The 27,436-nt window shown below is 37.0% G+C and overlaps 1 protein-coding gene across 2 annotated transcripts in view; it reads left to right on the top strand.

The window, feature by feature from the left end:
• Positions 1 to 27,436, top strand: part of LOC145681033 (uncharacterized) — a 557,303-nt gene that overhangs the window by 450,591 nt on the left and 79,276 nt on the right. For both annotated transcript variants that reach the window (XM_081752347.1, XM_081752348.1), the window contains exon 5: positions 12,347 to 12,423. In XM_081752347.1, the coding sequence (XP_081608473.1) occupies positions 12,347 to 12,423 (77 nt within the window). The remainder of the gene's footprint in view (positions 1 to 12,346; positions 12,424 to 27,436) is intronic.

Genomic DNA, 27,436 nt, shown 5'->3' with positions numbered 1-27,436 from the left:
GGCACTTTTGGCCCCCTCAATATTTAAAGGTGGTGTCCTTGCCCCCCAATATAATCCAGTTGAGAAAGAATTACTAAAGAGCAGCAAGAATTTCTGTCGAAAACTACGTCGTGCCTTTAATTCAATATTAGGCACAGCCTTCTTATTCCATAAAAAATACGGTACCGTTTTCAAATCGGCGTTTAACCTTTTTAGGATTTCAACTTTTTGAGGTAAATTTTAGACTTTCACTCAAACAGCTACTGCTTCCTTACTATTTATCGTAGGAACGTGGTTCATACCTCGTTTTTCTCCGGATAGAGTATACTTTCCAATGGATTCACCTTCGTGTCCGTATTATACAACAGAAATAAGAAAATTGAAAAAAGAAACATGAGATTTTTCGAAAAAAATCGAAATTTTTGTGCCCCTCTGGCCCGGACCTGGGTTCATATAGGGATCTGAATCTTTAAAAAAAACTTGTTATATACATAATACGTGGGCAAAATTTCGTTCTTGTATCTTGAAAACTGAGGTCGGGAGAAATTTTTGAAAGTCTGAAGGTGAACCATCTTTTCATATATATATATAAATAGAGGAAGTTCGGGTATTATGGGATAGTCGGATAATATGGAATACCTCATTAGCTCGCCTGTGATGTGTTGCTTCCAAGTGGAGAGGAAAGAAACTACTACCGGTACCTCACGTTCCCATGATACTCTACAGCAGTCTCCATGTGATTGTGACATTCGTTGTGTTGGTAGACGTGAAAAATCTTATTTCTTATTCAGGGATACTTTTACAGGTAAGAGGTTTAAACCTGTATTTTCCTATTGAAATGTAATAGAACAATTATTTACTATGACGTTGAATGTACAGAGTGGTAGTTTGATAAGCGCCATTATCCTATACGCTTTCGAATGCGTTTAACAGCTCTTTCGTTTCCAAGCTTGCGTGAAGGGCAATATGGAATACCCGCAAGAAAAGCATGGTATTCCGTATTCCGTATGGTATTTCGATTACAAAAATATCTATCAGTATTGGGCAATTAAACATACATTTATGATGACAACAATGCTAAGTGTATTTTTTATTACAGCAAATTGTCTGATGATACAAGGGGTGAGCTTGGGTCCAGCGTTCATCATGTTTAATGTGAGCACACAATGACTGTGCCGATCCTGAAACAGAGAATTATATTTATGACTTTTGCAAGTAATCACAAACAGTTATGGCTTGGCAATATGTGCATTTTCATATATTGTCACTATATTCATTGTATGTTCAACAGAAAACTTTTTTCTTTTCTATATAGCATTTGTATTCCATATTACCGGATTATTTCATATTACTCTCCAAAGTGGTTTCTTTACAAATTATAAATTTTACCCATCCCTGTAACAAAACTTCTTTATCAAGATATGCATAAATAAAGCCAAATATGTAATGCGTATACTTGTTTTCCTTTTTGTTTCAATGTGCAATTATTAACTGAGTTACAAGCGAAACAAAAATGGTATTCCACAATACCCAAACTTCCTCTATATATACCTAGGTATAAAATATTTTTAAAAATGTAGTTCGTCATTCCTATTTATCCTAGAGTCATGGTTCAAACGCAATTTTTTTTTCAGTATAATAAGCCCTTTCCAACAGTGTCACTCACATATCCGTATCATACACCTAAACCAGATAATGAGGAGAAAACTCGGAAGTATTTTTGCAAATCCAACCAAATATTTTGCCCCTAGGCCTGGGTTGACGTAGGGATCTGATTTTTTTTCTAAAAATACATTGTTATGTACATAATACGTGTGCAAAATTCCAATCTTGTATTTTAAATACAAAAGGCAGAAAAAATGTTGAAAGTCTGGATTTAGTCTCTCTCTTTGTACACACGCATACGTATGTACTTGTTATAAAAATTTACTGCGGCATTACTAGAGTCATGGTTTAAACGTTATTTTCTTTCGTATAACAAGCCCTTTCCAACGGTACCACACACATGTACGTATCGTAATCCTGAACCGGAAAAATCGGGAAAATAATTTTTTCTGAAAAAATCAGCTCCTCGGAACATTTGCGGCCCTCGTGCCCGGACTCGGCTTCACGTAGAGGTCTCAGAAAAAATTTGAGGAATATTCAAAGGTACATACAATTCCAATCTAATATCGTGAAAACTACATGCGTGAAAAATTTTTGAAATTTGCCTTAAGAAAAAGTAAAAAGTCACGCCCTTCCGCACCCACTTGGCGCAGCCAAGTTGACCATCTGGTTCCAAAACGCATCTGGGGTGTTCTTTAGTCCATCCTTGACTTGACTAATAAAAAGACGACTTAAGTACCTGTTATAGAACCTAAATAAGAGGCCAAAGACCATAGTACGCCATGGTAACAAAAGTTACCAAAAATCCTACAAGAGTTAATAGAGCACTGAAGCTCCAACCAACACTATGGTAACACTGATATGAGAAGTGAAGATCAATGTGGTGCAGTGAAGTTCCCAGAATTTGAACTTGAATTTGTTTAAATGCGTTTACACAAATTTGACTTAGGTCATGAATTTAGCAGTGGAGCAGATGCAGCAGACCGAGATCTGGAGGGAAGGGGGCCTTTATCCAGCAGTTGGTAGAAAACGGCTGAATATGTTTATATATTTATTCATTGTTTTGGCCATCCCAATATTTTCTTCAAGTCGGCGCCTATGATTGCGCGTATCCTGTAACTCACGATTTTTCGCATTTATTCCATTTTCCTTACGTTTACGGCTAAAATTCAGTTATTAGTATGTAGAAATAGTAGAAAGCAATTTATCTAAGGAGATATTTCCAAAAAGATAATAAAATAATAAAAATATAAGCAAAAACCAAATTATGCTCTGTTTTGTGTATACTAGCAATCATGATTCCTAGGAATTTTTTCAGTAGCAGAGCACAATTGCGGAGGGAATTCAGTAGCGAAGTCGAGGAGTTGGATCAAGGAACTGCATAGTGGAGTAAAATGTTGCATTTATTGGTTAAAACCTAGTGTGTAGATTCTTTGCCAAGTATAAATTAGCTTCTGTAACCAAGATGTCGTATGGAAATATAGAAACAAAGAGGAAATCGGTCTTGAGGTTGGAAGTGACATGTGCTATGGATATTAGCATTTATTTGTTAAGAAAAAGAGACCAAGCAAAAAGTAGTTTCCGTGGTTAGGTGGGTAGCGTGGTGGATTAGTACTTCTTCCCTTATTTTGACACTAGATCTAATCCCATCCCATTTTTTTAGCGTCGCTGAAAGAAACGCTAAACGTCCTAACAAAAGCAAACGAAGAAAATGGAGTAAACACACATGGTAGCAAGTAACGTTTCCAGACATAGAAGATCTTCTAGGCATTTCCAGGGACATTTCTTGCTTGTAATCAAGTGGTCCGGGGTAAATCGCAAGTGGTTCGGATATTAAGTTCAACTGTAGAACGTAATGATCATCCTGTGGAAGGCAATGGCAAATCATCAGCTTCTCCTTGCCCAGAAATCTTCGAATCGAACACTTACTTCCGTCCAGAAATACATATCAGTTCAGCACCATCTGTTGTGATTACCGAGGGAAGTCATACCACAAAAAAATGAAGGAATAAAAGCCATCCTTTCTGATGGCCCCGTACGACTCAATGACAGCTTGTTGTGAAATTGCTACCATCAAAGAAGCAACCACAAAGGCAAATAATAATAATAATAATAATAATAATAATAATAATAATAATAATAATAATAATAGGATATTTGAAGAGCTACAACTGAAATTGACACTATTTAGTCAGAGTAGGTTGATAACGATTTCAGCTATGTAACACAGAAATCGCCAGAAGAGTATGGGAAGATACCTATGTCTACTGTGACGTATTAGCGTTGGTGAACACACCTAGCGACTCTTTTAAGTCGGCAGTTGATCGTCTTGTACGTCCTTTGTTTTGCTATTCTGGGTTTAGTCTGACTTGTGTATGTCGTTCTATTGCGCCAAGGAGTATTTTACCTTCAGTGCATATTTCAGTGTTCCTTTTGGTTTGCGCGTCAACACGTATGTGACATTACGTGGGTGCGAATCAAAATAATCGTCATATGTCACAGGAACGTAAATTCCCCTGCCCACTCGTCTTCATCAGTTCTGGAACAGGATAATTGCGGAATATTCTACCCACGAGCTTGCCGATATGCATCCCATCTACAGGGAGGCACACCAAAACACCCGTCAAGAACGGCGTATGTATCAGGGACGCTTTCAAAATAGGCAGCTACCAACACACACCCTCTTCGCACGACTTCATGCTCGCCTTCGTGAAACTTGCTCGCTACTACCTCGTAAGTGGGACTGTGGAAGACCTCGCACTGTGCGCACTGTACCATTTGAAGAGGAGGTGTTGGATGCAGCATAGGACGATTCTGGCACTAGCACATGTGCTATTGTTCAGCCAAGACAATCTCATCATACTAATGTGTTCCGCGTTCTTCAGGAAAAGAGTTTATTCCGATGCACATTGCAGAAGGTGTAGCAGATACTACCTATGGACTGTCCCCAGCGGATGGATTTTTGTCAATGGTGTGTGCAACAAACATATGCCATTCCAAAGTTTCCAACAATAGTGTTGTGGACATATGAGCCCATGGTTAATAGAGATGGCAGCTTGAATAGCTTACAACAGTCACATCTGGGATATGGACAATCCCCACACAATACTTGTGAGACATCAACGCACGTTCGCAGTGAATGTGTGGTGTGGCATCGTAGGTAACCATTTGATAGATCCGTACATTTTGCCTACTACCTTGAGTGGTGGGAATTATCGTTTGTTTCTTCAGTACGTACTGCCAAAACTTTTAGCAAACGTGCCGCTCGCAGATAGACAACGTATCTGGTTTCAGCACGACGGTGCCTGCGCGCATTTCGACCGGGAAACCAGGGTCGTACTCAAGAATGGTTTCGGCGATAAATGGATTGACAGGGGTGAACCTCTTCCGTAGCCACCTCGGTCACCCGACCTCATACTGGTGGATTTCTTTTTGTGGGGAGAAATGCAATGCCTTGTGTATGACACCCCCGTGGAAAGTGCTGAGGACCTCGTTGCTCAAATCAATGGCGCTGCTAGGACTATTAGTGATATGCCACATGGATTTGAGCCTACCACACAAGTTGTGATTCCCCAATGTCATCTTTGTATTGACGACAATGCCGAACACTTCCAACAACGTCTCTGAATATTACAGTGTTTGAGAGGCTTTCTCCGCACTGCATAGTGTCTTTAAGTGCGTAGTACAAGCTACAAGTACTGGAGATTCTGAAACTTATTGTTAATTGTTTGCTAACTGTTAATTGTTCTGTGTTTCCTCTTTCTTCGGATAATTTTATTTTCTTTCGGATGCTGTTCCAGCGGTAGTGGAACCTCTGCCGATATGTATTATTTATTCTTTGTTGCAATGTGCACTGTACGAATTTGCGGCTTCATTTTAATACATTTTGAGTGCGTAATATTGTCCCAGAAGAAGTGGGACGTTCTAATATGTTGTTAATTTCAACTTTATCAGAATTTGAACCACGCCTACTACAAGAATGTAGAGTGTTATTTGTCATGTTTCGAGTGTGGGACATTGTTCCAGACGAAGGGAATCATGGATTCAATTGTACTTTATTTACTTGTACCAGAAAGTGAACTATGTGTACTAGAACATATTACAGTTATTCTCCTATGTTTCGAGTGTGGGACAGTATTCAGCAGAATTGTATTCAGTATAGAATTGTGTTAATTTTACGTTGCACTACAATACGAACCAAGTGTAATAGCAGAATGTACAACGTCATTTTCCTATTTTTCGCACGTGGGATGGTGTTCGTGCAGTAGTGGGACATGTTGATATGTGTATATTAGCTAACATACGAAATATGTGGAAAATCTATCACGCCAATTCACTTCTCAACCAAATAGCTTTTGGAATCTCAAACTCCCGGAGGCAACAACCCCGTATCCCGCAAGAAATAGCCTACAACTCAAATAGTTTCGACGGAAAGCACAGATCTGCTGCTTTCAGTGAGTACTTTTGCAACAGCTTTTCTCAGCTTGGGACTCCCGTCTCTTTACCTAAGATCCAATCTGTGTGTTCACACTCACTACCTACAATTAAAACTTCCCCTGATAAAGTCAAATCATTAACTTCTTCACTATCTTCTCGCCATTGTGCTGGTCTAGACAATATCAGCACTATTTTTCTCTGTAACACAGCACACACACTTGCCTACCCTGTATCGTTGTTATTCAGTAGATGTTTCTCGGAAGGTATTTTCCAAATCTGTGGAAGGCCGCCAATGTCATACCTATCCCCAAATCTGGAGATAGAAAATAGGTTTAATCTTTTAGACTTATTTCTCTTCTCTCTTCTAAGATCATCAATGGCTAAATAGATTCTGAATTTTTACTATCGCGGATCAACTTCCGTGTTCCTCAGCGCCGAACTCGCTCTCTCAACTTGCTAACTTATGAGATACCTAGGTTATCGATTGTAAAACGCTCCTTGTTTTACAGGTTAGCTCACGATTATAATACATTGTCAACAGGGTGTAATATTTTTATCTCTGCGAGAAATTTTAGAACTCAGTTGACGAGAACTTTGTATATTGACAGTTGATTTTTTTTGTATTTTATTCTTTTATATTTAGTGTTGAACCTTTTTGTGTTGTATTCTTTTATAATTTTGTTGTTGATTTCTTTTTGTCTTTGTGTTGTACAGTTTCACCTAATTGGCCTAGTGCTGTATGAAACTTTGTGAATCAATAATAAATAAATAAATAAATAAATAAATAAATAAATGTCGAGACCAACATACACATTGGCCACATTTCAATACCAATCATGCGATCCCAGTAGTGACAGTTCTTTAGCTTCTCCAGTTTCTTTGTGAGTCCCCTTGCACAATTTCAACTTACCCTCAGTTGTTGCATCCTTATTGGTATGCAACCGTGCATATCATATTGCATCGGTTTGATGTAATATTAGTGGTGAATTGGCAATGGCTTTCATGTTATTGATGCTATTCCTTACATTTCCCACGCTTTGAACTCACATTTACTGAGTATAAGTGCGCATCTGGGCATTTTTCATTACGTGTTTCCACACATGTAAATCCCTCTGCCTCATCTGTTGTGCTCTACCAACACTCCATATGTCTTTCTAGAGCATTTGAATACAAATTCGCTATACTTAATACTCAGAACGTCACTGTTGGCCAGCATCCGTACCTGGTGATTATCTAACCACACACCATGGGCATGAAGTTGTCCGCTATTTTGTATTTGTTCCAGATATCGGTTAATAGAAACAAATTACTGTTACCTGGTAGGAACCCTATCAATTCATATCAATTTAGACGAATTTTCATTTGGCAGATTATGCGCGAGTCCCTACGTTCCTTTGGGTAATACCTTGTGCGTGCATGTCAGGATTGTTAAACATGCATAATTCAATAAACCAGGTATGACTTCTTAAGTTAATTTTTACCCGTCCTCTTTATGTTGGATAGGTTCCGAACTATTGGGTCCGAAAGACATTTTCCCACGCTTTCGGCACCTTATACATCCGAAACTATGCATGATAGCCGAAAGTTCAAGAGAACTTTTTTGTGGTCTCAGTGGCAGGAGTATACATTACGAAAATTAACTAATATATCTAGACTACTACATTTATTTCATCTGAAGCTTAAGAGTGTAAACATAATAAGTACATTGATGTATCATCTACGGAAAAAAACACGGGAAAAATTAACAGTATCCATACTTGAAATATGGTAAAATTTTATCATTTTTCGAACAGGATATTCACAATCTTGTCCTTTGATTTCATTACACACAGTAAATATGTGGTGTCAAGGGCGTCACGATATGGTGGGATATTAACATTTGCATGCAATCTTTTGTACACGTTAAATACTTAAGCTATCACATCTTAAGATAATATTAATCTCTTTAGCCGCATATTCCACTGCTTCACGATTTATGTAACAATTACGGCAGTTTTTATCCGTAGCAAATGAGTCTATAGTTAATCTTCCAAAATTCTAAACTGGTTTCTACACAGTGTTTTCGAATATTTTTATAAGAACAAGTACACAATCTTAGTCTTCTAATCGCGTTAATCAGCTCCTCTTCTTATCTCGTCTTCCGTATTAAAAGGACTGTCCAGTAGAAACATTTTCTAATATTCGTATTATTGCACAGCAAACTAGTCGTTTTTAACTTTCTTCTACAAGGGAAATACAATTATTTTGGACCACACCAGTAAGAATCGGTGCTCCTAATAATGGACGTAGTTACTTGTTAACACTCGAAGTAGGATAACAGAAGGATAATTTTAAGGTCCACAAAATACATGTCCTTTAGGTAGTTTAAACTCGCTGCGACATACCGTCTCCCCGTTTTTCACACTTTCTATGTATTCGAAACCCTGCTCTAGACATCGGAATGAAATGACAGGACACGTGTTAGCAAACACACACTTAAATGAGAACAGTCCATTTTCTCAACCACAACTAATATTTTGCATTAAGAACTTTTACAATATTTTTGAAGGAATATTTCTATCAGTTTTTTAGTAACAACAACGTTATTAAGTGCTTCGTCATACGGAAACGTTGTTGTAATTTGTTAAACATACGATCACGAGTTTCTTGAAATTGAATTAAAAGTTCGTCTTGTATATCCATATTAGTAATGAACCTTATCACGTCCGCTTTTAAGTTATCCCGATGAATCATTACGTATTCGTAGTTGATTTCCTCTTTAAACCCTTTTGTACACCAATTACATAATAGAAAGGTTCTTCTTTTAGGTTCCCACAACTAGAAGCACAACTGTAAACATTGTATGCTTTCATGCTCATTATCACAATGACAAGTATACAGATCTTCATTAGATGGCAGAGCATTTCCCTGTCATATCTCCTAAAGAGCAACACCTACAAGAAGATGAAGATCTCTCTATCGAAACACTTCTTTGAATAAACGTCTTTTTGATGATTCAGATTTTTTTCTTTTTATTTACATATACACATATATACCATAGTACGAGGAGGCCCTCACTGAAAATGACTAGAATCACACACACACACGCACGCACGCACACTCATACAACTTTTATTCTTTTTACTCGCAGTATTCATATACCTGCAGTAAACCCGTTACACTATCGACCAGCTTTCACCGGTTCCTTTAATGTTTGTATTTATAAAAGTATTGGTTTCAACGTAAAAGGGTAATAAAACGAAAAAAGTTGTACAAAAAACTGTGATATTTTACAAAATTCAAGCGGGTAATGTACAAGTTTATTAATCTAATATACGTATGAAAGCTTCATTTATTTAAAAAAACAGTTAATCACAATCCCTTGTAAATATTTTGTATCATCTATGCTTTATTTTTGCCATCAACACTCATACTGCATTGGCACTACAATCCTTAAGAACAGAGGACTGTAATCGGTAACTGGAGAGTTTTAATCTCATGCCCATGGGTTTACGGAACCTGAGCCTGTTTGTTTCTTTTATTTTTAATTTCAGAAGTTTTTAATATAGATTGAAGATTTGAAATTATATTACAGTAGTCTTCTTAGAATTCTGCATTGGAGCGAAATCCCCAATATTTTAACCTTTAAAAGTGATCACATTCAAATTTAAGAATGACTATATTATAAATGATACTAAAGTAGTAAAACTGTTTATCTCTTCTTAGTAATGAACTTTTATTACAAAAACTCTACCATTATCATTGTCATATTTAAAAAACTCTTCTCAATGGAATTCCTTAAGATTGTATCAAAGAAATTAAATTTTCTATCGTGCGAATCCGAGTTCGCTTCTCAGTGAGGACGGTCGGTTGAAAAACGTTTTTTCAAGTTTACTAACCTCGATTTTCCTTATTTACATCTCGCAATTGCCGGGATACTACCTAACTTATAAACCTCAGACTGCACGGATGCTGTGCTCCCGGTGGAACGTTATGCCTGCGAGGTAAATAACCATTGATGGTAAAAGTCCATAAAGCTAAATCCTAATCCTCTTTTCAACTAATATCGAACGCATGCCAGAAAAAACCAACAGGACAGACTCGAACACAGAATCTTCAGCATAGAACAACAACTCTAATCACTACACTACCGCAGACTTCAAGGGTAACGTTCACCATGATTTTATAAAATCTGAGAAGTACATTTTCTGATAATAATTGCTTGCTGATTTCTACTATTTTCTAATTGTATGCTTACTCTTGTTATTTAATGCCTGTGTTTCCTATTTGTTATTTAAGAATTCTGTGTTATTATTTATGTTATGTCATTTTATACTTGTGTGCATACTACTTGTGTTCTTTTGTATGAACTAAGACAGTATATAGTGTTTGAAAATTCTACATTCGAATATTGTAAGAACGTTACAATGCAGGTTTACCTACGGTATTATATTTGCTCCCCACCATTTTCAAAAACAAATACTTTATTTATTTCCCCGGAAGTTCGCTTGTCATGTAATTTATGAAAAAAAAATTAATTCCCACTCTGGAAAATGTCTTAAACTCCACCTCTAAATTCGGCGCTAGCATTCTACCCTTCAATTCTCTGAAATACTCTAATATGATAATTCTTCTGTATCCTCTGTGCTGTATTTTACTATCTCGTATGTGTTCTAACAGGATACTGCACCCATAACTCTGCATTGCATTGCATCCAGAAAACCGTGTTCGTTATCTATTCTATCGATTATTTCTTCAGTTCTGAAAGATCTAAAGAGACGGTATTGGCAAATAATTTGATAAACTCTACATCCCATTTCTGAAATCTAATTACCCTTGAAATCAATGCATAAATTACAGTTTCGTAATTGAGATGCCAATATATTGTGGCAGCATATAAAGAAACCATAAATAAATAAAAAGAAATTACTTTCAGCAGTTTACGAGTTTCAAAACCCTACCAATCCCAAAAAAATCACTCTTTAAATTAAAACGAAGATTTATATTTTGAAAAACGATTAATACCCTTAAGCATTACCAGCAAGTACGAACGTTATACAGGGTGATCGAAATTTTTGCGATGAGGGAACCAGTACAAAAAATGTAAGGGGTATCTTTATTATATCCGTCTGGTTATAATTTCCACTGGAGTGTGCGTCAGTGAACAGAAAACTCTACATATCATGTCGACGACAGATCTGAGTCATATTAATACAGGGCTTATAACATACTATTTTTAATATTTTGTTTATTATGGAAAAGGTAACACCTACTGTCGAGTGTAGAGCGTAGAATAAAAAGTAAAGTGTCAAACAGTTAGGAAAAACACCTGTACTTGTTTGTGGAACTACAAATAGAGAGTGAACGTTGCATCGATTAATAAATAAATTAATTATACCTTCAATATACACTAATATTGGTGTTTACTTGCAGTTATGCAACCACTCGTAGCAACCCCACATTTGCCCATACTGTTCCTTTGATCCCGTTTCCAATATCAACATGTCACAGACGAGTTTTACTTTAATATTAATTTTTCCTTTTCCAGTTCATTTTACCAATCTTTATTTGCAAACATAACGCATCCATCCATTACGTTATCTGAAAAATGCCTTGCGCAATCGTTCTAGAAAATTGATTCTGATGTTTTTGGATTATCTCAATGAACATTAGTGAGATTCTGGGCACGAAATAAAGCTAACATTGCCATTTATTTATATATTCTTGGTTTCATACCCAGGTGAACGGTAAAGTGTTAAATATTGTTTAAAACTAGAATTACAGTTAGTACATTTCCTGAATTGATTTTTTCTAGTGGTCATCTGGAAGGGAGTGCCCTTAGGCACGCATTTCATTGTATGATTATACGCATTGCATTGTAAGTAATTGTAAATTTTGACAACACAAAGATTTTACAAGCCCACATTACGTTTTTTTCAATGTTCAATTATAATATGTTTACTATTAAGAAGAGAAATCATTCTTTCGACTAAGGTCCCTAGCTCTGAAACTAATATAAACTATTGCATAAAGCAATAACGATATTGAGGAAAATTAAAAAGAAAATTCAGATTATATATATATATATATATATATATATATATATATATATATATATATATATATATATATATATATATATATATATATATATATATATATATATGTATGTATGTGTGTGTGTGTGTAAAGAAATGAAGCTGACAGTGCACTCAACTACAGTGCTCAACCCATCTCACTATTACATTTGGTGATTATTTGGAAATTAAAATTATTTTTAGTTAGTTACTTTTTATTGTGAATGTATTTATTGACAGAATAATTCTGTAAATCATTTCTTTTGCAGCGGTGAGTTACGTAGTCTTGGTCCTTCGTTTATTATATATAGGAGTTCCTGTGATTCTTCTCATTGGAGTGAGCAAGGTAAACTTCTTTAAGTGTTTTATTCCTTTAAAAAAAGAAAAGAAAAGAAAAGAAAAAAGAGGAGGAAGGGAAAGAAAACAGTAAGCACGAAGGAAAGTATCTAGGACTTTTCTATTTCAAGTCTGCCAACACTGGCGCTGCCGTCGATGTGTTTTCCCGCACCTCCCCTCAAAAAGAATGGATAAGTTGCTTTTTCCAAGTTGTTGTGGTGCACAGTGTTGCCACATTGGAACCTCATTTCAAGTTAGAGATGCAAAAAAGCCGGCTTTTTTGGAAAAAAAAACGAGAATTTGGGAAATTTTGCCGTTTTTCATTTTCATGATTTTTCTATTTAAATAGCTTTCTTACACTATACTCTAAGGTTAAATAAGATTTCGTGACCTAAAAGCTATATTTCGCTCTGGAATTCACCATCATGATGGATGGAACACATGTTTTATGAATTAAAGTAAACATACAGTACGTAGTATTTGCGGCCAATTGTAAAAGATATTTAACTTTATTTTAAATCGAAATTTTTTTCTTCTTTGCGAAATTTCTTTTTTAGTCATCCGTGTTTTGTTTCTTAGAGATTAGTAGGCCTACTCTAGCTTCTAGCACATAAGTTAAACTTTTGTTTTTCAATATATCCGTCACAGCGTACATTTGTCAGTATATCTGTCAAAGCGTACTTCTACATTCTTGTTATACTGTAGCTATGCAATGATTTAGCAATAATCTTCCGGATACAAAATTGGATACCATTTTATACAAATAATCAGTAGCGGTTTCAGAAAACTATTTTCGGAGGTGTTTCTGTGCTTAATATTTGGCCTTTCTAAAATTTCCAAATTTTTATTTGGGAGTTTATGAGTACAAGCATAACTAATATTTCGTTTTGTTTGTGTATTCAGCAATAACCTTCCGGATACAACCTTGAAGACGCATTTTATACTGAAAATCAGTAGCGGATTTTAAAAAAAAAAATGGGAGGGGTTTTTCCTATTAATGTTTAGTTTTCTAAAAATTCCTAATTTTTATTTGAGAAGAGCTTGAAGTTTTTGAGTAAAGGCATAACAAATATTTCGTTTGTTTTAGAAATTCTGTAATTTCGGGGTACAAGCTTCACCCGTAAAACATCTCCATCCTAACCGCCTTCGCAAATCCGTCACTGCTGGTAATCAGTAATAACAACGATTTAAAAACGATAAGAACGGAAGTCGGCTAGAACTCACAGTACACGCATATCTCTACATTCACAGATACAATTAAGAAAAATGGTCCAATGCGGGGTTGAATCCCGGACTTCCCGATAGAAGCGCAAAAGCTAATCACTCACTCATGGTTGTTTTATAGTTGTGCTTAACTTAAATATATTCTCTCTCTTTATGGCCTATGGAATCCGAAGGTTCAATGCCGCGTTCACAAAAGCTCTCCACTGACTTTAATCCTTACCCAACTGGATCCAGTTTTTACTTTGCATTCCTATTTCTGCGAGAGCCATTTTAATATTGTGCTCCCATCTGCGTCTAAGTGTTCCTAATGGACGTTTTCCGATTGGATTTCCAGTTATAAGATTATATATATATATATATATATATATATATATATATATATATATATATATATATATATATATATATATATATATATATATATATTGGTTAATCCTTTGGAATCCATAATGTAAATATGTTAAGAATTAAAAAAAAACTTTTCTAAATTCATGGCTTATTTTAGAGGTTCTATATTATTTTCTACATCAATCACTAACGAAATGAGTTCTTGTGCTGTAGAGAAGCGAAGCAAAGTCTGCTTTATCAATTGAAAGCAAAATTTTGAAAAAAAAAAAGCCCAAAATTTCCCAAGCAAAAAAGCGAAGCAGAAAAAAACGAGTTTTTTTTAAAAAAAACGTTTTTTTCGAGCCCTTGCATCTCTATTTGAAGTATTATTATTATTATTATTTTCAAAAATAAACTATATAAGTTAGAATTAATATAAATAATCTCCGTTACTCAACAAAATTAGATATTATTGAGAGATTAATCTAATATTGGCAAATGATCTGTTCTAAGAACAAAGAAGCTAGTTATTTTTAGTTGAATTTTGTACTACATAAGACGAAACGTTTTTTATACATACATACAGACATACAGACACACACGTTTAACGTTCTATAACTCTTTCCGGGTTATAGGTATAAGTACTTTTGGGACACTGTTCCATTTTGGAAGGACAGAAATCTTTCTTCGATTTATATTTTATTCTTGCAACGAAAGTCATTTCTTTTCTTCGATGGGAACAGCTAACAACTTGACCTTTTTCCTCACGAGCTAAAACAAGAGAATTTTTCTTCGTTCACCAATATACATACGCAAAAATTAGTGTCACAGTGGAACGGTTTCTGTGAGTAACACATACAACATTCATTTTGTGAACTACTTGCGTGAGAATCTACATCGTCTACATGGATACTTCAGTGTTTCTTACTTAATCATTAATATGTAGACTACGTTGTACAGTTATTTGGATCTGAATTAAGTGTTTTCTTCAATTACCTATGGAAATACTACACCACAGGTGTTTGAACGCCTCGCAGACGCCAAGCAATATTGTTCAGCCAAGTTCTCCCTTTCGAACTAATCACCACTTCTTGTACATTGTGGACAGTGAACTCTGAATTAAGGCAAATGTTTTCAACATTTAATTTGAATATCCATACAGGTGGTTTAATCAGATTTGATTTTAAAATGAACTACCAATAGTAATCAGTTGATGAGTCCAGCTAACAACCGGACTACCTCAACTTCAGTTCTTCTTGGTGCGCTGACGCCTCCATCATGCTAGATAATTCGCTATACAGTTAAGCAAAAGGACATAAATTATTAAGTAGTCACACAAGGATCTTCCCAGCGACTGGCCTCATTTAGTTAATTCCCTGGTGTTTTGACCATGTGCGTATACAGAGACTCACTTCAATATTCGGCCACCCCACATTGTTGTCATGTATGTCAAATGACTCATTAACGTAAATACATAGGTATTTTTAAGCGATGGCAGGGAACAACTATCATGTCTCGTGTATTATTTCCTTATAAGTAAAAATTGTAAATGCATACTATGCCTAACTAACCGCTATGTTTCTACGAACTGCCTTCGTATTATGCCACTTTAATATTCGGCCACTAAAGTGACTTGATGATGTTACTGCTGTATCTCCAGTTTACAGAACGATATGAGTGGGGGAAGGAACGTCGTATGTACAACTCTTTTCTCGTCTTCGTGTTAGAAAGTGTGAATGGGTATTGGCTTTGCAGTATAACACTTCCAATGGGACGAAAAAGTTGTAACACAATCTTTGAGGAGAGCCAGCTGGTCAGTTTTCGTCATTAAAGGGGGATTCCAATAGGTATATTGCCCGTCTCTTAAATACACCACGAAGTAAAGTCGGTGATATCTTAACGACGTTATAAGAACGAAGACACGATAGAATCCGTGAAGCAGAAGGGCCGGCCTAACAAGCTAAATGAACTAGACAAACGTGTGATTGTGAAAGAAGTGAAGAAAAACCCAAAATTAAGTGCACTAAAGATTGCAGCGGAATTGTTGCAAGGGTGTTGAAAGGATGTACACCCAGAGACTGTTCGGAAAGTACTGAGAAACGAAGGATACAACGGAAAGGTAGCTACAAAGAAACCATGTGTCAACAAAGTGTGTAGATAGAAACAACTTCAGGTCGCTAAAATTTATGTGCAAAAGGAACCAGAATGATGGAAAGACGTTATTTTTGCTGAGGAAAGCAAATTCACATTTTAAAGACAGATAGCAGGGTTATAGTGTGGCGAAAGGCGAATGAAGAACTAAGGAAACTGAATTTACAAGCAAGAGTCAAATATGGTGGTGGTAACATAATGGTTTGGAAGTGCATATCTGCTGTCGGTATGGATGAACTCAGATTTATAAATGCTAAAATGACAAAAGAACAATGCCTGAGCATTCTAAAAGAGACTTTACACAAGAGTGCGCACAAATTTGCAATCAGCGACACTTTTAAATTTTATCACGATAACGACCCAAAACATAAGGCGCATGTTGTGCGTGACTGGCTTCTGTACAACTGCCCTAAAGCTATAGAAACTCCACCACAAAGTCCGGACCTCAATCCCATTGAAAATTTGTGGATTGAACTCGATCCTGGAGAACGGAAAGTGGCGGTAACATCAAAGGAGGAACTTGGGAGAAGTCTAACAGAAGAATGGGCCAATATTGCTGCTGAATATACCGCAAAAATAACTGGAAATATGCAAAATCACTTGAAGGAGGTGATACACAATAAAAAGTATCCAATCAGGTATTAAAACCTTTTTCTTGCATCGAAGAAAGCGACAAGAAACTTCCACATTATGTGGTTGCCGAATATTAAAGTGATTATAATTTTTGTGTTTGAGAAGAAATCTTCTGATTTTTAAGCTAAGAGCTAAAATTTTATAGTTTATTTTTTGTAAAAAGTTGCAGAAAATATAGAGGTTTCACATAGCATAAACAATATAACCACTCTACTTTACTGTAGTCCATAATATAAGAAAAAATGCCAGTACAATGTGGTGGCCGAATATTAAAGTGAGTCTCTGTAGCTAGTTGACAAATTTGAAAGCCGTGGTCGTCCATAGCAGGAACGGGGTATTTTTCCAAGTCGACCATGCACGTGTATAGCGCAAGCAGGCTAATTTTATTATAGAGCGTTGCTTAATGCGTTCCAGACACACACAGAGTTATTTTACAGCGACTATGCGGATACCTGTACATGCTGTTACAGTTTTGTTGGTATAGATGAAGTACGTTGTAGACAGAAAGCGGGAACAATAAGTATCCTCATTTGAACACGTAGCATGTTACAGAGTTTTCTTTTTGCATTTGCATGAGATTCAATCACTGCGTTTTAGTCAAGAGTTCCTGCAGAAATCTGTCTAATGCACATTGTTTTTCTCTCTTCCACTTCTAGCATTCTTATAGAAGCCATGCATTTGCAACCGACATATTCAACAAGTGGAATAAGACTTTCTTCCACCACTTTAGTTGCTTCCTATTGAAGGGGTAGTATGCAAGTAATTGCTCATTTTGTGTGTGAAAAGCACATTCCTCGAACTAAAGTAGAAAACTTTTTATTTTAGTGTGAACTATGTGAACAGATATTACGATAGTGGACGGTCGTCCCTACTCCCATATTTATATGTATGTGGAAATAGGTTTAACTCTTATATTTTCTTTTAATTTCCGATTCAAGTTCTTTCTGTCTTCTTTAGACATCTAGGCGCCCGTAGGGAAACTTTTTCGGGTAGTATCTTTATATAAGGGCGGGTTAAATTCTAGTAACATTTTCGTGGGTAACGAAACATGGTAAAAATGGGGCTCCGTGGCGTCATGATAGTGGGAAACAAAGACATTTTGCATTTAAATACTGTCTAATGGGTCAACTTTACTTTGAGCAGATGGGTTTTACATCTATTACTGCCAGATGTGGAGTACACATTGCATACACATTCTGAACTGCTACCTGTAGTCGTATAGTACTACAAATTGCAGACAAAGTCAGATCGGAGCTCTATCCAATTACAAACTAAAATGTGTTAAAAGTAATTCATTCCAGATTCGTTTGTAGATCACAATGTTCGTTTGCTTTGTTGTGTTTTCAAGTACTACCACAGTGTAGAATGAGGAGTAAATATTCTCAAATGCTTACATGCTAAAGCAACTGGCAGCACAAACTCTCATACAAAATTAGACTTTGTCTGTACAGAAGGTATTTCTGTTAGAGGATGTTTGGTTTGTATTATTGTACCATGTCAATAAGATTGACCAAAACCCTACAACAGATACATGTTTGACATTGCGTTAAACATCGAAGGAATGACACTGATATTTTGGTAGATTAATTTGTGTGTTTGATAAGACAACAATTGGTCCAGCGGCACATGAACGACCTGTTACCAAATTGCTGTTATTTAATGCTCAAACCATGTACATTACTAAGTTTCAACCTATTTGAGGCTCTGTAATTGATGCTAATGAGCCATTAACGAAAGATCTAAGTTCTGATCAACTACATTTACTAAGAGTATGCGTATTAGTTCAGCAAGTGTTGCATAATTCAGAACATGGTGTTCTGCTATACTTTCAAACTGCACATCAAGGTGCCTTAAGCCATATACGATGGCTAACTAAAGCTATTAGACCTCTTTGACTGAACATTTCAGACGAATCTCCATCAGAGGAAGTGAAAAGTTTGGTATGATTCGTACTACACTTCTATACTCTTATATGGTTCTATATTCCATCCATACTGTCAAGATAGTGCAAAGAAATTTCATGGTATCACTGGATCAAAAACTTCCTCTTGAGGACCAGATCATAATTCCCCCCGTCCTCTAAAACTACTCCTATTTCTGCCATCCTGAAAACTTGTTGGTCGACAGTGTTGCTGCTGAACAGGAAAGCATAAGAACCTTTTCATGTTGGCACATTATTCAAGCTAGAAAGAAGACTCCCAGCAGTATGTAGGTCCGCTGCTTCAATGAAAAAAAGCATCTAAAAATCAATATCAATGCTACTACCTACATAGAACTGACTGAATGAAACACTACTCCCGTGTTCCCTCCACCTTTACTTGACGACATAAGCGACGATACTCTGGTGCGTAATCGACAAAGTAGTCTATTGAAGTATCAGTGTCATTCGGTCGTTGTCGAATGCAATGACTAAGATGTATCCGCTGTTTGTACTACGGTCTTTGGTCAGTATTCTCGACATGGTGCAATAATACAAACCAAACGTTCTCGAACAGAAATATACAGGCAAACTAATTTTGTATGTTAGTTAGTGCTGCCAGTTGCTTTTGCATGTAAGAATCTGAGAATATTTACTCTTCAGTCTTCACTGTGGTAGTAATTGGAAACACAACAAAAGCAAGCTAACGTTGTGATCTACAAACAAATCTGGAATGAATTACTTTAAACATATTTCCATTATATTGCGAGCAGTGATAATGATTAGGAATAGTAAGTAAAAGACTGATAGTCACCGCAATAAGTGTAAACAATAGTGAACAGTGACAAGTGAATTACTATTAACATATGTCTAATTATAGTCACAAGAAGATTTTTACTTCGGTTTAAATCCTTTTTGAAGTGTACCTAGGCTGACGGGTCTAGGTCAAAACCCCCACAGCCAAAACCCCCACACTCAAGAAATGTCAAAACACCCACACAAACGGTCATAACCCCTACACAAATGGACAAATCTTCCAAACGCACGAACGGTCAAAACCCCCACAGCCAAAACCCCCACACTCAAGAAATGTCAAAACGCCCACACAATCGGTCATAACCCCCACACAAATGAACAAATCTCCCAAACGCACGAACGGTCAAAACCCCCACAGCCAAAACCCCCACACTCAAGAAATGTCAAAACGCCCACACAATCGGTCATAACCCCCACACAAATGGACAAAACAGCCACACATAGCAACGGTCATAATCCCCACATAAATGGACAAAACTCCCACAAAATCGGACAAATCCCCCACACTCTGAAATGATCGTCATTTCACGTCTTTGTTGCGGCTCTTTATGACGCCCAAGAAGAATAGTTGCAACAGCAGTTTAAGTGGAATAAAAAATGTTATTAAAAAGTACAAGGGCAATACATGAGTATGGGGGTTTTGTCAATTTGTGTGGCAGTTGTGACTATTTCTGCATGTGGGAGTTCTGTCCATTTATGTGGGGGTTTTGTCCATTTATGTGGGGATTGCGACCGTTGCTATGTGTGGCTGTTTTGTCCATTTTTGTGGGAGTTATGACCGTTGGAGGTTATGACCGACTACCAGTGTGGGGGTTTTGACCGTTCGTGCGTTTGGGAGATTTGTCCATTTGTGTGGGGGTTATGACCGTTTGTGTGGGCGTTTTGACATTTCTTGAGTGTGGGGGTTTTGGCTGTGGGGGTTTTGACCGTTCGTGCGTTTGGGAGATTTGTCCATTTGTGTGGGGTTATGACCGTTTGTGTGGGCGTTTTGACATTTCTTGAGTGTGGGGGTTTTGACTGTGGGGGTTTTGACCGGTTCCCGGCTGACCATAAAGACGATATTCTTCGAAAGTACTTCCTAGTTACGAGGTTTGTTTCTTGCGGTGACTATTAGTATTTTATTTATTATTTCGATTTTAAACATATTTTATTTTATAACTGGATAGAGCTACGATCTGACGTTATCTGCAATCTGTACCACTATACTACTGTAGGTAGGAGTTCAGAATGCGTATACGATAGGTACTCCATATCTAGCTGTAATTGACATAAAATCCATCTATTCCAAGTAAAGTTGCCTCCCTAGACAGTACTTTAATACAAAATGCTTTTATTTTCCACTATTCCTCAATATCCTCCAGTGCCCCGTAGCGATGGCCTCGCATCTATAAAAGAGGGTAGCGGTGAGTGCTTGCCGGGGCTGTAGGGAGGATGTGGAAGTATTTCATATCCAAATCTCCTGGTCGACGTACAACATGAGAACCCGTATTATTCTCTTGAAGGATGGTCATGTTTCCTGGACGCTTATCACGCAAGGCACGACGGAGCTTCAAAACTGGATTAGCGGGCAGAATTGATGGGTTATCCAGACTTAAGAAAGTCAACCAGAATGCAACCCTGTGCTCCTCGTAACTTACCCTACCGATTCGCTTTCTTCGTCGGTGTCGAATTTATGTCGTGCTATTCAATACTATGTCGTTTTGTTTCATCTTCATATTGATTGAACCAGCTTTCATCTCCAGTCACATTACTCGTCAAAAAGTTATCACCATCTCGTCGAAATCTCTGAAGAAGGGTTTGGCCAATGGTTAGTCTCTGATGTTTCCGATCCTCAGTTAATAAACTTGGGAACCAAACGACACAAACCTTCCGATGAACTATGCTGTGAAGCATTTCTTGAACCGCACTACGTCCAAAGTGAAATTTTGTAGCGATTTCATTCACAGTGGTACGCCAATCTCCACTAATCAACTCATCAACCCCTAATTTGTTGCGTTCCGTCGGGGCAGTTCGAAGGCGTCTGCTGCGAGGCTCATTTTCGATACTCATGTGTCCATTCTTAAATTGTTTCACCCACCTCCAAACACTGCTGGCAACCCATGCACACATCTCCATAGGCACGCTGCAATCTGCAGTGAATTTAGAAAGCAGAATGATCCTTTTTAACAAAGAGTTTAATCACAGCACGCTTTCGAAACGGAACACCGCTGCCCTCCATTTTGGAAATCCTCCCTGTAGTCACGTGGTAACAACAAACACTGTCAACATCGGGAAAGAAAGAAAGTTGTAGATTGAGACCATATACTTGGTTTCACTTACAACTAAAGATTATGGTTTGAAAAAAATGTTACTCACGACTTTCAATAGGTCTCTGTTAAGTTGGAGCACAGTGGATTTGAACTCAAGATATTAGGATTTGTAAAGAAGTGCCTATAACACTTCGACTACTCTTTCACTACTGTCCAAGTCTCTTAAATGTACTCTTGAAATGACGGACGCAGAGAGAAATCATAATCATCATCATCATAGGTATTCTGTCTTTAGTGGCAGGTCACTTGCCGCAGCTGAGAAGCTTCCATGCTCCACGGTCCTCCGATAACTACTTCGTCTTCGCGTATGATTTTTCTGTTTTTAAATCATCCATTAATTGTAGTCTCCTTCGCCCCCTCCCTCTCTTTCCCGCCACCATACCCTCTAGGACGTCCCTCATGATACAATTACTTCTTAGGCAATGTCCCAAACAGTTTCTCTTCCTCTTCCTAATAATATCTAAAAGAGTTCTTTTCTCACAGACCATTTCTAACACTCTCTCATTCGTTTTCTGTGAGAATATTTGTATTGAAAATGTTTGTATTGAAAAAATGAACACAGAAACTTTCGGCATTACCGAATGAAGACTAAAGTAGTCAAGTCTCACAAGGAACGTATGCAAACCGTGACAGCTAAATATTTGTGAAAATTGGTAAACCGACTAATTGTGGATCGCTAATCATCGTGATGCTAGTCATTCGGTATTAGGATACGAATATGATATGATATTAGGAAAGAAGACATATTTTTCTTCAAAAACTTTACACATTAATTCTTTAAATCATCTCAATTTGCTTATCCTTCAGCAATAACCGATAACAACACGAAATTGGGTTTTTGTTAATCCATATTATAAAATTGGAAGTGACTATGTTTGTGACACTTAATCTCTTCAACCGCCCGACCGATCTCGATTAAATTTTTAACGCAGATGTGGTTTGGCCTGGGAGTGTTTTTAGCTATTCATTTTGACCGTAGAGCTCAGGTGAGGGGAAGGAGGGGACCATATAAAAACAAATAAAATATAATAACTCTTGAACCACCATACCGATCTTGATCAAACTTTCAACATAGATTAGATTCGAGCCTGGGATGTTTTCGTCATTTCACTTTTACAATGCAATCTACTCTTGGACTACAGGACCGATCTCGATCAAATTTTCAACCGAGATGAAGTTCAAACATCAGATGATTTATATCCTATTACTTTGGATATGTAATATGATATAGGGGGAAAGACATTTACAAATGATCGAAAATGGCCGATATTAGTGTCGAATCTATAGTTTTCTAGGTCGCTGAGATGAACAGTGACACTTCTGATGCCTTTTAAATCCAAATTCATCCCCGCACATTGTGGTAGGGGAGGGGGATATATAAAAATCATCTAAAATGACCAATATCAAGAAGCACTTAATAATAGTAAAAAGTGACTGACTAACGAAACATATTACTATTTTTTTCTTAACCCAGCAAAGCAGATAATTGATGCTAGCAGGGAATAATACAGTTTACGGGGTGGAGTATTTCCATCAACTGCACACATATAACATATACAGTGACTGGAAAAAAGTATTTATAGTTACTATTTTGTAAGAACTAACGCCTCTTTACTATTGTTTAACGAGTAAATTGAGATGATATTGTTATGTATATAAATCCTATGCATTAACGTCTACACTATCTTGCGCCATTAGTTCAGCAGTTGCTCTACGATTTCAGTGTAGTTTGCTTGTTTTACGTCTTACTCCCGTCGAGAAATTATTTGTACACCGTAGTTTTGTTCATAGTAAAGATATCTGCCAAGCACTGTTAATGTGATTACTCTTGCGTTGATATTTGAGAAGACTGCTGACCGAAGTACTCGGTCTCCGTTCATCACAAACATTTAGTAAAAGGTAAGATTGGACACAATATACTATACTAATACTATAGTATACTATTAGTATAGTACTATAGTATACTATTAGTATTAGTATAGTAGTTTCAATATACTAATGCTATACTAAATAAATCTAGTGTTTCAATATACTATCATTATTAACAGTCTGTAATCGAAATTAACTGTCAGGCCGAATATAAACCAATATATCTCCAATTGTCTTTAATTTACCGAAAAAGTACAATCAGAACATAGCTACTATACAGGAAAATATTCTAATTTTAAATTTCATATTTAACTGATTATTTCCATTTCAAATCTAAAAAAAAGAGATATCAAAGTATGAATAATACAAAAAACTACAAAAGGTTATGATAAGTAAGCGTCTGCTAATTCGTGTGTTATTACAACATGACTTCGTCTAGTGACCATCTTTGGAGCTTAAACCATCTTGCACTTCCCCAAATCCTATAGAAATCAGCGCGGTGCGATCAATAATATTTTAAAATATCCTTCTTTTCTGAAAACATATGGCACATCCTATCCATCTGTTCTGCTATAGGAGATAGAAAGAAGAGCAGGTAAATGCTACCAAAAGAGTTAAAAATCTCAAAAAAATAATAAGATACCATTTACTTTCACCATTTGTGTCACAACGCTTATCATACCGCAAAGTTGTATGTTTGAAGACAATATTGTATAATAGCCAGAAAAAAACAGTAAATTTGCTACATCGTAAGATGATCTACAAATATATTCTTTGCTTCCTGTCATGAAATGAAATATTTTCTCTCAGATTCCCAACGACGCCTCATTGGCGACCAAGAAGATATTTCACTGTAACGTCTTGCATTGCGTCACATTTTCACCATCTAATTTACGTGTTAGATGGTCAAGAATAAGTTAAAATTTCTCTAACTCAGCAATCTTACACAGTAGGAAGAAAATTTTGGTCCGTTTACATGTTGATGCACCTTCCACAACTTGCAATTTTTGGTAGCTCCTACTGATGTGTTGATGATACAGTGACGTTACAATTTAAAAAATATATATATTTAAATGTTCACTATGAAGATAATATTTAATCAAATTAGACCCATTCGAAGAAAGTAGCAAACGGAAATATATGCCCTACTCACCATGAAAGGACTACAGTACAGTACAGTACAGTATACTATCAATAAATGGGTTAAGGTTGCTTATGTTAGAGTTAGGATATACAGTTTCTCTTCTTTCTATGCAACTTAAAAATATTTCTCAATTCGACCATTGACTTACAATTCCAAACCACATGCAACGATCTTGGCTGTCTTCTTTTACATATATATGTGTATATGCACTGCCGGAAAAACGAATTGCAACACCCTGTAATACATTAGGAATGTTTATGTTCTTCCGGTATTAGGCTCTATGGTGGTATTGGAGTAAATGATTAATTTTGTAACTGTTTCGGCCAACAGATGACAGAGCCACAGCGTGACATTGGCGTCATCTGTGTCGATTCTGTGTTATAAACGAGCAGAGACAGAAGGTAAGGAGGCGAGTTAAAGTGCCTTAAGCAGTAAACACAAGGAAGAGAACATTCCATGACTACGCAGTTGAGCTCTATTCAGTCAAACGAACGAATCCGAACGAGGTCGTATTGCGAGCCTTCCAGAGTCCTTTCGTAAAATCGGCCTGGTTAGTCCTTTCGTAAAATCGGCCACCACATTTGTGATTCATCTGTTATGGAGCGGTCTTGGCAGTGCTGGATATCGTGCTATTCCCATACCCATGAAGAGGATTCTAGTCGTCCTTGTAGCACGGACGTGCGAAAAGATTGACGTATTTTGAGGATAGCATTGACAGACTGCATAGTTGTCACTTCCAAAATCCCAGCAAATGTGGCCTCTGAAGTGTCCACACGCACTATTGGGAACCGATTACTAGCGGCGGGACTTCGGAAATACACACCAATTCCCCGCCTTCCTCTGATGCCACATCGTGGTAGACGGCTGACCCGATGCAAGAAAAGAGCACCTGGAGGGGAAAATTGTGTTCCGTTGTGACCAGTGATGAAAGCCGAACCTGTCAGTTTGCGAATGCGACATCGACTTGCAGATCATCTGCTCCCACAGTGTGTTCGTGAAAGACACTTCGGTCCAAACCCATGGTGTTGTTGTGTGGAGCATTCAGCTTGTGGAGTCTCATGCACAAGCTCCATTCGACTTAGTGTTTCAACATGGGACACACAAGCGTTTCTTATATGTAGCCTGCAATGGGATCTGTTCTGCTGCCTTTCATGGGACAGGAGTGTCATGTACTGGTTTTGCAAGATAATCACCTGTCACATACTGACCGTGCAACAAATCGTGCTCTGCAAGGTTTGCGCATACAGTATCAGCAGGCATGGCAGATTACACCGTCTGCGAAAGACAACAGAACATCCTTTAATTTCAGCATAGCGTATACAACAAAGGTGTAACTTATATGGAAGGTTAACAAGTCCTGATTTCTGAACATTCTATCATGTTCGAAGCCAGAAGGTAATAAGTATGAGACTGTGAATTTCTGTAGATCAATATGCCACACGACGACTACCAGAAGACTCCTTGTCTATGTTGGAAACAGTCCATATACATATTGGTTTTAGTTTTCTTCTGTTTTCTTCCTATTCTCATATTTCATTTTCAGGCTTTGTCTTGTTTATAATTTGTTTTTCTAGCTTTCTAGGAAACAAGCCTAGTTGTTTTAGTTGTTTTTCTATTTTGTAATACAGCAACGTACAGAAAGAAATAAATATAAAATTGTATATACATAAGCTTAAATTCTATTACGTATCACTATCATATTCTATTACGTATGTACAAGTGCTTTAAGTCATTCGCTTATTGTGAATTATTGCTCTCTCCTTTTTATTTTACCATTTTCATTTAATATACAGAAATGTATGTTCAACACCTTTAATCGAGACGTTGAAAACGGTGGAACGTAACGCCAAGTCCCGAGCACTGAAAGTTTACTGTATATTATAGAACACAATCCATCACCTGTGTGCTGCACTGGTTACTTTGCATCAAGGACAGACTAAGTAGTAAGGTGTGAAAGGAAAACAATATTGAAAAGTTAACTACTTAATTTGACTAAGAAAAAAAACACGAAGGCACTGCAAATTGTCCTCTGATGACTGAGTGTAGTTCACTGTGGACCACTAAACTTGTAACTCAGAAACGCAGCCAATTGTAATCACAACTTACCATACTACCAGAAAGTCCATGGAACATGGAACACTGAATCATGTAGTAAGTAGAACCATCAGGATGAACGAGCGAAGTATGAAGTTTCACCTGTAAACACTAGCAATGTTCATTAGCGTGGGTACGACTCTAAATCTGAATATGGCCACTGGGATGTATTCCATGTGGCAGGCGATTGAAGAGAACTCTCTGCAGATATGACATCATGATGCGAAGATGACAACGTAATTCCGTTGAAGAATATGCTGTGCCTTGATAATATATTTGGGAAACCAAAGGGTAGTGATGGTTATCGCAGTAAACGAAGGAAAATGCTGGAATCTGGGATCTTTGTGTTGGAACTCAAACATGTAGCTGGAAGATGTCCCAGGTGGAAGAACTGTTGTACCATTCGCCGAGTGGGATTCATGCAGACTTGGCGGGAAACCATACTGGAGTATTCTGGTATATCATTGGGAAGTCCTGTGGGGAACCATACTAAATTCCTCTCAGATACCACTGAGAAGTCCTGAGCGAAACCATACTA

The sequence above is a fragment of the Thermobia domestica genome, chromosome 3 (assembly GCF_964235325.1).
Source record: "Thermobia domestica chromosome 3, izTheDome1.hap1.1, whole genome shotgun sequence".
Taxonomy (NCBI): Eukaryota; Metazoa; Arthropoda; class Insecta; order Zygentoma; family Lepismatidae; genus Thermobia; species Thermobia domestica.
The sequence above is the reverse complement of the archived record's forward strand: the minus strand, read 5'-3'. Positions and strand labels throughout refer to the sequence as shown.